The sequence below is a fragment of the Oncorhynchus mykiss genome, chromosome 25, assembly GCF_013265735.2.
Source record: "Oncorhynchus mykiss isolate Arlee chromosome 25, USDA_OmykA_1.1, whole genome shotgun sequence".
NCBI lineage: Eukaryota > Metazoa > Chordata > Actinopteri > Salmoniformes > Salmonidae > Oncorhynchus > Oncorhynchus mykiss.
In genome coordinates this window covers 29,392,319-29,407,421 of record NC_048589.1, presented here as the reverse complement: position 1 = coordinate 29,407,421, position 15,103 = coordinate 29,392,319, and the positions used below count along the sequence as shown (strand labels likewise).

General features: G+C 42.0%; 1 protein-coding gene across 1 annotated transcript; it reads right to left on the bottom strand.

Annotated features, from left to right (window-relative positions):
* Positions 1-1,814: 1,814 nt before the first annotated feature.
* LOC110505762 (TNF receptor-associated factor 3) lies at positions 1,815-14,866 on the bottom strand. The gene is made up of 11 exons (XM_021585191.2): positions 14,497-14,866; positions 9,019-9,293; positions 8,482-8,533; positions 8,240-8,344; positions 7,834-7,998; positions 6,822-6,902; positions 6,549-6,623; positions 6,238-6,330; positions 5,677-5,817; positions 4,616-4,790; positions 1,815-3,778 (listed from the first exon to the last, which is right to left on the bottom strand). The coding sequence occupies exons 2-11, from the start codon at positions 9,288-9,290 to the stop codon at positions 3,207-3,209; spliced, it is 1,731 nt and encodes a 576-aa protein (XP_021440866.2). The 5' UTR covers positions 9,291-9,293; positions 14,497-14,866; the 3' UTR covers positions 1,815-3,206.
* Positions 14,867-15,103: the final 237 nt, after the last annotated feature.

The following is a 15,103-nucleotide window of genomic DNA, read 5'->3' as shown; positions in this document are numbered from 1 at the left end:
AGATCTACAGCTGAGGTGGGAGACTCTGTCCATAGGACAACAATCAGTTGTATATTGCACAAATCTGGCCTTTATGGAAGAGTGGCAAGAAGAAAGCCATTTCTTAAAGATATCCATAAAAAGTGTTGTTTAAAGTTTGCCACAAGCCACCTGGGAGACACACCAAACATGTGGAAGAAGGTGCTCTGGTCAGATGAAACCAAAATTGAACTTTTTGGCAACAATGCAAAACGTTATGTTTGGCGTAAAAGCAACACAGCTGAACACACCATCCCCACTGTCAAAGATGGTGGTGGCAGCATCATGGTTTGGGCCTGCTTTTCTTCAGCAGGGACAGGGAAGATGGTTAAAATTGATGGGAAGATGGATGGAGCCAAATACAGGACCATTCTGGAAGAAAACCTGATGGAGTCTGCAAAAGACCTGAGACTGGGACGGAGATTTGTCTTCCAACAAGACAATGATCCAAAACATAAAGCAAAATCTACAATGGAATGGTTCAAAAATAAACATATCCAGGTGTTAGAATGGCCAAGTCAAAGTCCAGACCTGAATCCAATCGAGAATCTGTGGAAAGAACTGAAAACTGCTGTTCACAAATGCTCTCCATCCAACCTCACTGAGCTCGAGCTGTTTTGCAAGGAGGAATGGGAAAAAATTTCAGTCTCTCGATGTGCAAAACTGATAGAGACATACCCCAAGCGACTTACAGCTGTAATCGCAGCAAAAGGTGGCGCTACAAAGTATTAACTTAAGGGGGCTGAATAATTTTGCACGCCCAATTTTTCAGTTTTTGATTTGTTAAAGTTTGAAATATCCAATAAATGTCGTTCCACTTCATGATTGTGTCCCACTTGTTGTTGATTCTTCACAAAAAAATACAGTTTTATATCTTTATGTTTGAAGCCTGAAATGTGGCAAAAGGTCGCAAAGTTCAAGGGGGCCGAATACTTTCGCAAGGCACTGTATGTATGTGAAAACCTTGGCTAATTATTTAATAGTTGCCAGGTGGGAGCAACTTTACAAAAATACTAGAATGCACATTTATCATGGAGAATATACATGACCTGAATGTACCCTGATCAGAACTGTCATACAGAATGTGGAATTGTGTTAGCTCTACATAACATATCTGTCTGCAACAGTTCACTCACTGATGGATACACTGCCAGGTTCTCCTGAAATGTCACTTTGTAGGTGTAGCCTACCTGTGGTGGAAAATATACTGTAGAATAACATTCGGTACTATCCTGACATCTAGTGGAAGGAGAAGATAGACCCGCACCACGGAGGGTTCCCCATATTTGTTTTTGGACTGTTTCCTATGAAGCAGTGGTCCCCTACAGTCTGCACAGACTTTTTTGTCCAAGCGAACCCACAACAGCCAACCGTAAATAAACGTATCATCAAGACTTAAATGAACCAACTTGATATCACTGTATATTTTCCTTGATTCAAAATAGGAAAAAGTGTAGCTCCCATTTCCTATGCCTTAAAAATGAATTCAAGATAACCTCTCACTCAAATTTACTTAGGTCCATTGCTACCCAGGGAGCATAGGCCATCAACGACTCATCTCTATTACACTCTGTTCTGTCTTCTCAATCTTGTTCCATCCCATGCCTGATCTTTTGGTGTCTGCTTCAAGCTCCAGCCTCCAGGTGTTTCTCTGGTGCCTTCTTTTCTGTCTCCCTTGTGGGTTCCAGGATAGAGCTTGACTGGTGATGTAGGAGGGCTTTCAGAGGGTGTGGCCAATCCCTCCCCATCTTCTCCTGATTTCCTCCACAGAAATCAAACATCAAAGCACATTCAAGTTTTGTTTAACAATTTTATTAATACACATTCAAACATAACTTGTGCAAATAACATTCTCCATCAACCATCATGAAAACAAGTCACTGTCACTTTGTCTCAGCTCAATCAACATGGTTGGAGTTTTAATGAGGCATTTTGTTTTCCCAACTGTTACAAAAAAAATATGATGCACAGCATCTGTTCTGAACATTACAAAACAATGTTTATGTTACAAAAAGCAGTATAGAAGTAATTTACAGATCTTTATAGATCTTCAAAATGAAAGGCTAGTCTTATTCTTAACTCCGCGAGACAGTGGCATTGCTGTACCGGTGTGTATCATTCCTTTGTGCCATCTTTGTATGTGTCTGAAATGGCACCCAAATCCCTATATAGTGCACTACTTTTGTACAGCTCTGGCCAACAGTAGTGCACAATATAGGTAGCAGAATGACATTTCAGATGCAGACCAGGTCCACTAAAACCAAATCTGAAATAAGAGCCTGCACACAAGACACACCCTACTGCTCACACAACACCTGTTAATAAAAGCTTGTCAATCAACAACTTTCTCCAACACAATCACAAGACTAGAAACATACATACTGTACGTTACATTCTGTACTCTAACAATGCAATAATACAACCAAACTTCACCAGCAATGCAAACAACATACACAACCACATATTGCATTGTATCTCCTTATTCAACATGTCATGTGGGATTGTATCTTCTGCCTTTAATGTAGACATGTTTCATCAACGTCAAGTAATGAGTTCTCAGAGATATTTGCTATTACAGAAGATAGTTGGGCACGGGACAACTATCTCCACACCTCGACTTGTGTTGGATGATGCACTGTCCCATGTTCTTCAAGGCAGAAATGATTCATGTCTACTGAAATATATTCACTATCTCCATTCTATATGATTTTTAGTTCTGGTAGATTGCTATACATACATACATGCATACATACATACATACATACATACATACATACATACATACATACATACTGGGTCCATGTAGTTTGATGATGGTTGCATCCTGATAACTTGGGTTAGAATGATCCACTATCCATTGCCATTTATACCTCTCCCTGCTGTGAGTAATATAGGCATTCCTTAGACTTTTTAACATTCAGCCTGGTTGAAAAATAACAATTTCCTTCTCTCACCTATCTGGTGAGCAACACAGGCACCAAAGGCAACTGCTCTGAGGTCCACCCAGCTCTTTCTGCAGGCTTAGGCTGCACCTTGAGATCTGCAAAGAAACCTTACTCTTATTCTAACTTCTGTTCTTTTCTTGTTCTCCATCCTTCTTTCTGCTCTCTCCATTCCATCTTTTGCAATATCTCTCACATAAGGGCACCCTGATCCAGATACATCTGCTGTTCTCTACAGACCAGGGGTCAAGGGTCAGGGAGGTCAGATGTGTCCACTGTGACCTTAATGAAGATGGTATCATCCTTGATGTAAGTACCGTTCTCCAGCACAGTCTGGGCCACGAACAGCGGGCAGCCCGAGGCTATGTTCATCTCTGCCGTGGGTCGTCTGAAGCTGCTGCTGTTGGGGTCTGGTTTGAAGGCATCCCCTAGGTGCTTCCTGGCTTGGCCCTGGTCCATCAGCATCAGAGTCACCTTCTGCTTAAATGGCCAGAGCAGCAGGGCATCGTACTCGCCACGCATCACCACAAAAAACAGAGACAGGTGGGTTCCTTTCCCCATGCCGTCTCCGTTCAGGTAGACCCGGGCACACATCTTGTAGCCAAAGTATCCAGTGTAGAAAGGCTGGCTGTAGAGAGACAGGGTCTTTGACGCCACGGCTTCTTGTTTCCGCCGCTTGTAGTCACGGATCTTCCAGATGAGCGTCCCATTGAAGGAGGCCGTCTCTAGGACCTGGAAGCGCAGGTCCATGTCGGCCAAGCGGATCTCGTGGACACTCAGCATGTCGTCCTGACGGGAGAGCTGTGTCTCTAAAGAACCTGCAGAGAAACAATAGAAAGCCAATGGAATAAGAGTCCTCCTGTATGTTTGTACCACTCTGTATTGGTTTTTATATATATATATTTATTTGTTTAACCCCTTTTTCTCCCCAATTGGAATCGTGGAATCCAATTGGTAGTTAGTCTTGTCTCCTCGCTGCATCTCGTGTATGGACTCGGGAGCGGTAAAGGTCGAGAGCCGTGCGTCATCCGAAACACGACCCAACCAAGCCGCACTGCTTCTTGACATAATGCCCACTTAACCCGGAAAACAGCTGCACCAATGTGTCGGAGGAAACACTGTACACCTGGCGACTTTGTCAGTGTGCACTGCGCCTGGCCAGAAACACAGGAGTCACTAGTGCGCGATGGGACAAGGACATCCCTGCCGGTCAAACCCTCCCCTAACCCGGATAACACTGGGCCAATTGTGCGCCGCCCCAAGAGTCTCCCATTCGCAGCCAGCTGTGACAGAGCCTGGACTCGAACCCAGAATCTCTAGTGGCACAGCTAGTACTGCGATGCTCGGGAGGCCCTAAAGCACTGTTTTTTTCCAATCACTTGTTTGCTCATAATGTAGCTTCAGACTTTGAACATATCAAAATCGGTCCAATATCACACTACACTCATTCTGAGCAACTCCTAAAAGAGTTACACAGGTTTTAGCGACAGTGAAGTAGCAAAGAATAACAGAATTCCCAAGACAAGTGTTGAGAGAGACAGAGACACTGAGGGAGAGACTAGAGAGCGAGACAGAGAGAGAGCTAGACAAAGGAAGACAGAGAGAGAGTGAGACAGAAACAGAAAGAGAGTGAGAGAGCATTCAGGGTAACTCACCTAGTGTGTGTGTGGCTGGGATGGCCCCGCCCCTTCCTCCCTCTAGCGTTGCAACCCTGGAACGAATGCTCTCCACGGTGCCTCGTAGTGTTTCCACCTCCTCTCGGATGGTCCTCAGAGACCTCAGCTCCAGCTCCATCTCCAAAAGCTTCTCAGAGTGGGAACTCATCAAGTTCTACATGGAGAAAACGTCCACAAACACATACATACAGTTACACAAACTTCATGTAGCCTAGGGGGTAGGTAGCCTAGCGGTTAAGAGCATTGGGCCAGTAAGCTGAAAGAGCGTTGGGCCGACTAGCTGAAAAATCTGTCGATGTGCCCTTGAGCAAGGCACATAATCCTAATTGCTCCTGTAAGTCGCTCTGGATAAGAACGTCTGCTAAATTACTTCTAATGTAAGTTCCATACATGACAGGACTTTACCTCCAACTGAGAAATCAGTAAATGGGACTGTGGGACAAGACAAGTATTATTATGTATGTCAAAGACTAGTATTACATCTTTATTGAGAGGTTTTATAATGACAGTGTACAAAACATAAACACATGTTCTTTCCATGACAGAATGACCAGGTGAATCCAGGTGAACACTTTGATCCCTTATTGATGTCACTTGTTAAGTCCACTTCAATCAGTGTAGATGAAGGGGAGGAAACAGGTTAAAGATGGACTCACCTGGTCACAGTTAAGACATGGATTGTGCATGTGTGCCATTCAGAGGTTGAATGGGGAGAACAAAAGATTGAAGTGACTTTGAACAGGGTATGATGGTAAGTGCCAGACGCACCGGTTTGACTGTATTGAGAACTGCAACGCTGCTGAGTTTTTCACATTCAACAGTTTCCTGTGTGTATCAAGAAGGGTCAACCACCCAAAGGACATCCAGCCAACTTGACAACTGTGGGAAGCATTGGAGTCAACATGGGTCAGCATCCCTGTGGAGCGCTTTCGACACCTTGTAGAGTCCATGCCCCGACAAATTGAGGCTGTTCTGATGGCCAAAAGGGGGTGCAACTCACATGTTTTGTACACTCAGTATACTTCAACCTATTCATTTACCTGCATGGTAGTGAGCTTCTGCTCCAGCTGTCTGTTATTCTCCCTCATCTCCTCGTACTGAGACTCTGTTTCAGACAGACGGCTGCTCAGGCCTGGCAGAACCTTGTACCGCTCCAGAAGCTCTCCTTTAACATCCTCCACCTAGATGGGTGGAAAACATTCTGTCTTAATACTGCTTTTATTACCATGAACTACGTAACCATTCAGCCCTGTGATTACTTGGTTATTAACAAGTTAGTTGTGGTTGAATATTCAGTTTAATTTCTCCCAATTTATTATTTTTGGGTACTTGTCAAAATACATTTTGTTAGAATGTATGTGTTATTTGTAACATGTAAGAGCACATACTCAAATTTGTGATTAGATCATGAGTCAAAACAAGTATGACAGGTAATGCAGATAGATACAAGGCAACATATTTATACACTGTATGCCTTGCATATGGAATGAAATAGAAGTTGGTCATGATGCTGGTGAATTTTCATTATGTTGACTTTATACATGTTTCCTTTAATGGTACACAGGGCAAATTGTTCTAAAGAACAAAGTAGAGTTGATTACCTTGGCCTCCAGCGTAGCGTTCCTGGTTGCCATCAGCCGCAGGTGTTCAGAGGCAAAGCTTGATTCATGATCCCTCATGTCTTGGTTGAGACCCTACAGAGGAATATCAGGGAAAATATCATATCAGTAACATACCAGCTTAAAACTACTGCATGTTCTCTTAAATGCGTTGTAGTTCAGTGGGACAATAGCCAGACAACAGAGTAGAAGAGACATCATGAGGAGTTCATAGTGGCCATGATCTTACAACTTATATTAAGCATATTATTATTAATACCACTTTTAACAATCATAGTAACATGAAGACTGACCTTGAAATTGCATCCAAAGCGGATAAAGGAGCAGGTGACATGAGCCTTGGGGCACACATGTTGATGACTTGTCAGCTGAGAGTAGAAACACATTTAGGTTCAATCATGTCCTTCTATACCAAGCATTTGCATTACAATGTGGTCTCAATTAAATGGGACACCGTATCACAGCATCTATAACTATGTTACTCCATCTGATGGTAAGAGAAAAGATGCCCATACTGCCTTGCATGAATACATTTTATACTACAAACATTAAAATACACTCCTTACCTCGCTCCGTAAGATGGAGGGAAAAGTACAATGATTGGGGCAGGCCACCGGAAATGAAGGACAAACGGTTTCTTTGTGTTTCTGAAAAATTTAAATAAGAATAAGAAATAAAAGTAACAAATAATTAAAGAGCAGCAGTAAAATAACAATAGCGAGACTGTATACAGGGGGTACTGGTACAGAGTCAATGTGCGGGGGCACCGGTTAGTCGAGGTAATATGTACATGTAGTTAAAATTATTAAAGTAACTATGCATGGATAATAAACAGAGAGTAGCAGCAGTGTAAAGGGGGGAAGGTGGGGGGGGGGGGGGGCAATGCAAATAGTATGTGTAGCCATTTGATTAGATGTTCAGGAGTCTTATGGCTTGGGAGTAAAAGTTGTTTAAAAGCCTCTTGGACCGAGACTTGGTGCTCCAATACCGCTTGCCATGCGGTAGCAGATATTCAGTGTTGTTGTAGTCAGTGCTTAAAAGGCAATTCCACAACTTTTTTACTTAATTTCTTTATCTCCAGCACAATACCAGTGTCTACATATGTGAAAACTTTCCATTTCTACGTTTTGTATAAAAAAATATAAAGTAAAAAAGACCCGATGACGCCATCAAAAGTTTAAACATTTTAAAAACAGTAATTTTCAAACACTGGGTGTTTCTCAAATAGCATAATTATGAAGTTAAACGTTTGCTGTGTGCATATCTTATTCCGTCTATTGTTGTCTTTGTCCTGGCTGGAAGAAGGTTCAGTGAATGGGGAGGTGCAGCGTGAGGTAATACAGTAGGGGGAGTGCAAGAGCACGGTAGTATGCATATTGAGAAACACCCTATGAGATTTGCGGTGACACACCGGTATGGTGCTGGAGAAAATGAATATATGGTTGAAAAGTGTCGGAATTGCCCTTTAAGGTGGACTAAAATATGTGCCAGTACTAATTTTGGGTGCCGGTCACAATATTCTCTAAGAGGTACAGGTTCGGTGAGCACCGGCCCAACTCAAGTAGTTGTTCTAGTTACCTGTAATTCAGTCATGGCCATCTTGTGCATGCAGAATTCACAGGTGGTCTCTCTGTGTTTACATTTCCAACTCAAGTGCTCAGGAATGTCTTTGCGCATCATCTTCTCTTTGCACTTTCCTAAAGGGCATGGCACCTCAAAATACGGACACACATTCAAATGATCCTGGGAAAAAAAGGAGGAAAAGGAATCATAAGGATTTGGTGTAAAGAAAATGTAGCCTATTATGAAGTGCTATAAATAAGATCGCATTTGGGTTGTAGTCATTACAGTTTCAACAGGAAACGTTCAACCAATGTGACTGAAATCAACAAGAATTGTAGATAAACACTTTTCTAGAGTTTGAATAATGACTGTGCGTAACAATGGGACTTTTTCAATTTCCCTGAGTCAGTCAGACACTTACCATGACCTGATGTAGACTCATCTGCTCCTTACAGCCATTCTTCTCACTCCTACAGTACACTCTCAGAGCCATGATCTCTCTATGGCAGCACACATCACGGAAGATCTGACAGAAAACACAACGGCTACTGTGAGGAGACACGCTGTGATTATGTACGAGGCCATTTAGAAAGGGTATAGGGCTGTTTAGCATGGGTATCATAAGGATGATGACAGTGATGCAAATCATTCACATAGTCTTACCTTGTCTTTGAACAGAGGCTCCATATCTGCTGGACATACTGGATTTGGTTTGCTGTAAAGACGACAAGACATTTAGGTACATTAATACAATGATGATTAACGCGGAGTGAGAAATCTATCATTATAAACTGGGTGGTTTGAGCCCTGAATGCTGCTTGGCTGACAGCCGTGGTATATCAGGGTATGACAAAACATTTATTTTTACCGTTCTAGTTAAGTTGGTAACCAGTTTATAATAAAGAACAGCCCTTAGCCGTGGTATATTAGCCATATATCACACCCCCTTGGGCCTCATGTCCAATCAAATCCTCCTTTTAGCAACATGTGGCAAATTACATCATTATTTCTCAATCATAATCATCACACGATCACTAAACAATTATGACAGCCCTCATTACCAGAAGACAGCTGACATATCAAACACACTGACAAGAAGACGTTTGTCATTTCTCAACTATCATTTCCTCAAAAAAAAAAACATGCCCCTTCACTCTCACACTCATCATGAAACTGAAATCTCTTGTCCTCAGGCCTCACCTTAGCTGCTCGGAGATGCAGGTTTCACAGAAGCGGTGTCCACACTCTGTCTGCCTGGGGTTGCAGAGCACTAGCCTGCAGGCCTCACAGCAGTATTTGGGCTCTGGGGTGGCTATGAAGTGGTCCCAGAAGCCCCCATGCTGGGGTAAGAAGCCTGCGTCGGGGTCGCTGGGCCAGGGGCGCTGGGCCAGAGAGAGAGCAGCCAGGGAGGGAGAGCAATGCTGGAGGGGGATCTGCAGCTCCCGCACGTCCGCATTCCGCCCTGCTGACATGACCTGGCGAGGGCACGGACACACACACACACACACACACACACACAAAAAGACAGGAGGGAAGAGATGTTTAATAAAAATGCACCCGACAGTTACAACATACAGGACAAACACGCATTTCATAAAAAAACAGTATACAATCAGCTTATGTTACATGGTCTTGGAGTGGGACAATGGTGTTTGAGCTGAGGATGTGTGTGTGAGTGTGTTAATGCTGAGCATTCATTGCCACATCAACAGCCCTGACTCTCAGGCCAAACCTTGGGAAACCCCTTCATAACAGACGTAGTTAACTGGGGCTAATGTTATCTCTGCTCTGACTCGGGGGGTGCGGTGCACAAGCAGGAAGGCCCAGCTTGGGACTGGAATAGAGCATATCCAAAAGTAGATGGAGTAGAGCTGGGAGGATAAAGTGAAAGTTATCAACACCAACCATACAGATCACTTACCGCAGGCATTTTGCTGAGATCGTTTACTACGATAAGTAGCCTATACTACATAAATGTGAAGTTGAAATTAAATAAGTTTACTAATATGGGTGACTGTTAAAAGGACTGTTGGTGACTACAATCAAGTAGTAGAAGTAGTAGCTCAAAAGGATCAAAAACAACTGCGGTGGTGCACATTGTTATAAACGTATCATCCTATGTATTTATTGTTATTGCATCAATTCAGGCAATTTATCACAATACGGCTTTTGTCCATATGGGGCCATATGGTCTAATGGAGGACAGGACAGCTTAATCTAAACTGACACAAGCCTTTATTATAGACTTGCCAACACATTATTCATTTTCCGAGGGAAAGCAACAGGAGGGCAAGCAATCTAGGCTTGAACATCCAACCCAAATCACAGCATACACCATCCTAAAAGACAGCATCATCCACTGAACATCCAACCTCAAACTGATCAAAACATATGTACGGTTCTACTAAATATTTAGCTGGTCTTCCATCATTGTCCTTTTGCCTTTTGGTAGGCCGTCATTGTCAATAAGAATTTGTTCTTAACTGACTTGCTTAGCTAAATAAAGCCTAAATAAAAAAAATATAAAAAAATAAATGTGGAACATTCTTCCAACAAGTATGTGTAACATTCTTCCAACAGTAGTCAGACCCCTTTTTACCATATTTTGTTATGATACAGGCTAAAATGGATTAAATATATTATTTTCCTCATCCATCTACACACAATACCCCATAATGACAAAGCCAAAACAGTTTTTTTTTTATTTGTGCAAATGTACTAAAAATAACAAACAGAAACACCTTATTCATATAAGTATTCAGACCCTTTGTTATAAGAATCAAAATTGAGTTCAGGTGCATTCCGTTTCCAATGATCATCCTTGAGATGTTTCTACAACTTAATTGGAGTCCACCTGTGGTAAATTCAATGGAATGGACATGATTTGAAAAGGCACACACCTGTCTATATAAGGTCTCACAGTTGACAGTGCATGTCAGAGCAAAAACCAAGACATGAGGTCGAAGGAATTGTCCGTAGAGCTCAGAGAAAGGATTGTGTAGAGGCACAGATCTGGGGAAGGGTACCAAAACATTTCTGTAGCATTGAAGGTCCCCAAGAACACAGTGGCCTCCATCATTCTTAAATGGAAGAAGTTTGGAACCACCAAGACTCTTCCTAGAGCTGGCCACCCGGTCAAACTGAGAAATCGGGGGAGAAGGGCCTTGGTCAAGGAGGTGACCAAGAACCCGATGGTCACTCTGACAGAGCTCCAGAGTTTCTCTGTGGAGATGAGAGAACCTTCCAGAAGGACAACCATCTTTGCAGCACTCCACCTCCCAGCCTTTATGGTAGTGGCCAGACAGAAGCCACTCCTCATTAAAAAGGCACATGACAGCCCACTTGGAGTTTGCCAAAAGGCATCTAAAGACTCTCAGACCATGACAAACAAGGTTCTCTGGTCTGATGAAACCAAGATTTAACTCTTTGGCCTGAATGCCAAGGGTCATTTCAGGAGGAAACCTGGCACCATCCCTACAGAGAAGCATGGTGGTGGAAGTGTCATGCTGTGGGTATGTTTTTCAGCAACAGGTACTGGGAGACTAGTCAGGATCGAGGGAAAGATGAACGGAGCTACGTACGGAGAGATCCTTCATGAAAACCTGCTCCAGAGCGCTCAGAACCTCACACTGGGGCGAAGGTTCATCTTCCAACAGGACAACGACCCTAAGTACACAGCCAAGACAACACAGGAGTGGCTTCGGGACAAGTGTCCGAATGTCCTTGAGTGGCCCAGCGAGAACACGGAATTGAACCCGATCCGAACATCTCTAGAAAAACCTGAAACCTGTGCAGCGACGCTCCGCATCCAACCCGACAGAGCTTGAGAGGATCTGCAGGGAAGAATGGGGGAAACGCCCCAAATACAGGTGTGCCAAGTTTGTAGCATCATACCCAAGAAGACAAGGCTATAATCTCTGCCAAAGAAGCCTCAACAAAAATACTGAGTAAATGGTCTGAATACTTAAGTAAATGTGATATTTCCATTTGTATACATTGTCAAACATTTCTAAAAAAATGTTTTTTAAAAACCTGTCTTTGCATTGTCATTGTGGGGTATTGTGTGTAGATTGATGAGGGGGGGAAACTATTTAATCCATTTTAGAATAAGGCTGTAACAACATGTGGAAAAGGTAAAGGGGTCTGAACACATTCCGAATGCACTGTATGTGGAACATTCTTCCATCATGCATGTGTATTGTCTGTTCACACTGCTATGCCTTATCTTGGCCAGGTCGCAGTTGCAAATGAGAACTTGTTCTCAACTAGCCTACCTGGTTAAATAAAGGTGAAATAAAAAATAAAATAAAAAAAGTATTGTTCAAAGGAAGAATTCCATGAAGCAATAGATGAACACGGACCTAATGACTGAACCTTCAGCTCTACATTCTGTCTCACATGGTTCAACTGGCTCATTCATACAAATGAAACAATTCAGATTCACACTAGTTAGGATATCAAGACTGGCCACTTCTACAGGTTTGCCTTCAATTTTCCCTCGACGTTGAAAGTACATCAGCCCATCATCACTGGATGAGCAAGTGGGTTAAGCCTAGGCTATTGGCTGACCAGTTCCTGTGGTTCTCAGGGGACTTCCTGGGATAGTGAAGGGGCTTTTCCACATGCTGCTTCACCGCTGTCTATCATCACTGACTGACTGACTGCACAAACACACACACACAGGTGTAGGCCTACACAAACCCTAGACCCAGCTGAATCGAAGCTGCCAGCAAAAGTTTGAAATGTAGATTGGCTAGGCTATTATTCTAATTCAAAGCATATAGTACAGTTGAGATCGTCTTGGGTACATTTGGGCCGGGAATGAGATTCATCAGGTCTCTCTTCCTCTACGGGAAATCGGTTTGATGAAACGCAGAGCATTATGTATAAAAGGGTATTTCCCCTGTTAAATACACTCACTGATTTACATGGAGAATGAACAAGATCTTTTGAGAAATAGGCCCAATATTCTCATCTTTAAACCTGGTCATATGCTTGATGTTGACAGGTCAAATTGTATGTAAGAATGACTGGATGGAGAAGTAGAGGGACATTTGTTACATGTTATAGCTTCTCAAGTGCGATCATCTTCAAATCAAATCAAATGTTATTAGTCACATGCGACGAAACAGTGAAATGCTTACTTACAGGCCCTTAACCAACAATGCAGTTTAAAAAATATGGATAATTAAAGAGCAGCAGTAAAATAACAATAGCGAGACTACATACAGGGGGTACCGATACAGAGTCAATGTGTGGGGGCACAGATTAGTCGAGGTAATATGTACATGTAGGTAGAGTATTTAAAGTGACTATGACTATGCATAGATGACAACAATAGAGAGGGCAATGCAAATAGTCTGGGTAGCCATTTGATTAGGTGTTCAGGAGTCTTATGGCTTGGGGGTAGAAGCTGTTTAGAAGCCTTATATGGCCATGCAATGCACAGAGGTCAGTTTCTCCACTCCAATCATACAGATGTAACCAAGTCTTGAATGCTGCTAGAGTATCATGACATCACAAAAAAAAAATGTAACATGTAGGGGAATTCTATGACTGACCTGTCATTGTACATGGGCAATTCCACAGTAACAGAATTACGCTGAGACTCACTTTTTTCACTTTAAAATGTATGAAAAACAAAAACTATTGATTTCAATGTTTAACAAACAATACAAGTATATGCACAATGGCTACTTTGAACAACTTACATAGTAAATAATCATAGTGGAAAAACTGTGCAGATGCAAAGTTTGGTAACAGAATTACTGTAAAATCTCCCTAAGTTTTATTCTGTTACTTTGTATCTGCACAGTTCTTCCTGTAAATATGTTTTTGTAAACTACTATTTCCACTGAAAATGTTTCACTGTAATTTGAAGTCAATGTTTTGGCTTGGAATACATTTTGAAGTGAAAAATTTGAGTCTCAGCAGAATTCTGTTACATGGAATTGCCCACGCGTAATTCTATCGCCTGCCTTTAACCTGAAAGCAATAGAACATGTTTCAACTGTGTGAACAGACATTCAAACAGCTGAATCTTACGAGAATAGAGAATCATGCTTTTTCACAGTGATCTTAGATCTGGTCAATAAAAAATGAAACAGATTCCGTAAAAAAATATTTTCAATGTTTCATATGCATACAGGCATTCTGTTTAGCATGATTCAAAGGCATTATTGACATATGTTAAGCATATAATTTGAATTTAGATACATTTATTTTGCAACCAATATTCACCCAATAGGCCAATACACTAACCGTGTACCTTGTGTGAGCCTGTTCACCGTACTCAAATAATAATTTATGCAAATTACTTTGATGCACTGACTTGACAACTAATTTGTCATAACTGCAATGAATGTATTACACATGCATTGGCGTAATACTGAATATATAATACAATGAGACATGTCAAGGTGATTATATAGAATAATCAATTTGTAGAATATTTTCACAATTGTTTAGATGGCTAAATCTCGCAGGCAATTCAGTACACCGAAATTGATATTTGAAATTACCTCATACCCCAATTCGAAGCCTCCCTAGCTCCCCGCTTTGGTACACCACTGTATGGCTACTCAACATGTTTTTACAAACATAGCTAGCTACATGCTGTGTTCCCACATTGTAACATGGACGATATTATTAACTTTCCTAGCTAGCAACAATACTTACATGAATCAGATCTGTAACGTTGACAAATGCAACGTCGTTTTTCAGGAGCTACAATGTTATAAATGGAGCTTCGGTGAATGGCACGTTCATGAAGGCGAACACCACAATGTAACCGCTTACAATGAAAACGACCGAACTCCGTTTTTAAAATAGGCAGCTAGAGTATTTTATCGGTAGCTGACATCGTAAAAACAATATTAAAGTAAATGTTTTTTTAAATCGAGATGGGAACATAGCAAAATGGAGCCGCCGCTCATTCTTCTGGCTGTTGATGTCTCAGTTGGAAAGCCCCCCTTCGGTATTTCTTCCCCAGGAAATCCCCGTCATGAAGAAAAAAAATTGTAGTCAGCCAGTGACAGGCAATGATGTTTAGCATCGGATTTCCTCTAGATGGCAGTGTCATCAACTGTGAACTGTACTACGGGAATTGCTGTCAGACACAGAAATGTGCAATTGTCTGTACACTCGGTACCCATCACATACTCTACTTGAAAAATGTCTTCCTATCCCAGTAAAAACATTTATAGTTGTGCTATCTGTTCTGAAACAATAGTTCATGATCCTTCTTCAGAAAAGGCCTCATCCCTTGTTCTGCTCATCACTCAAG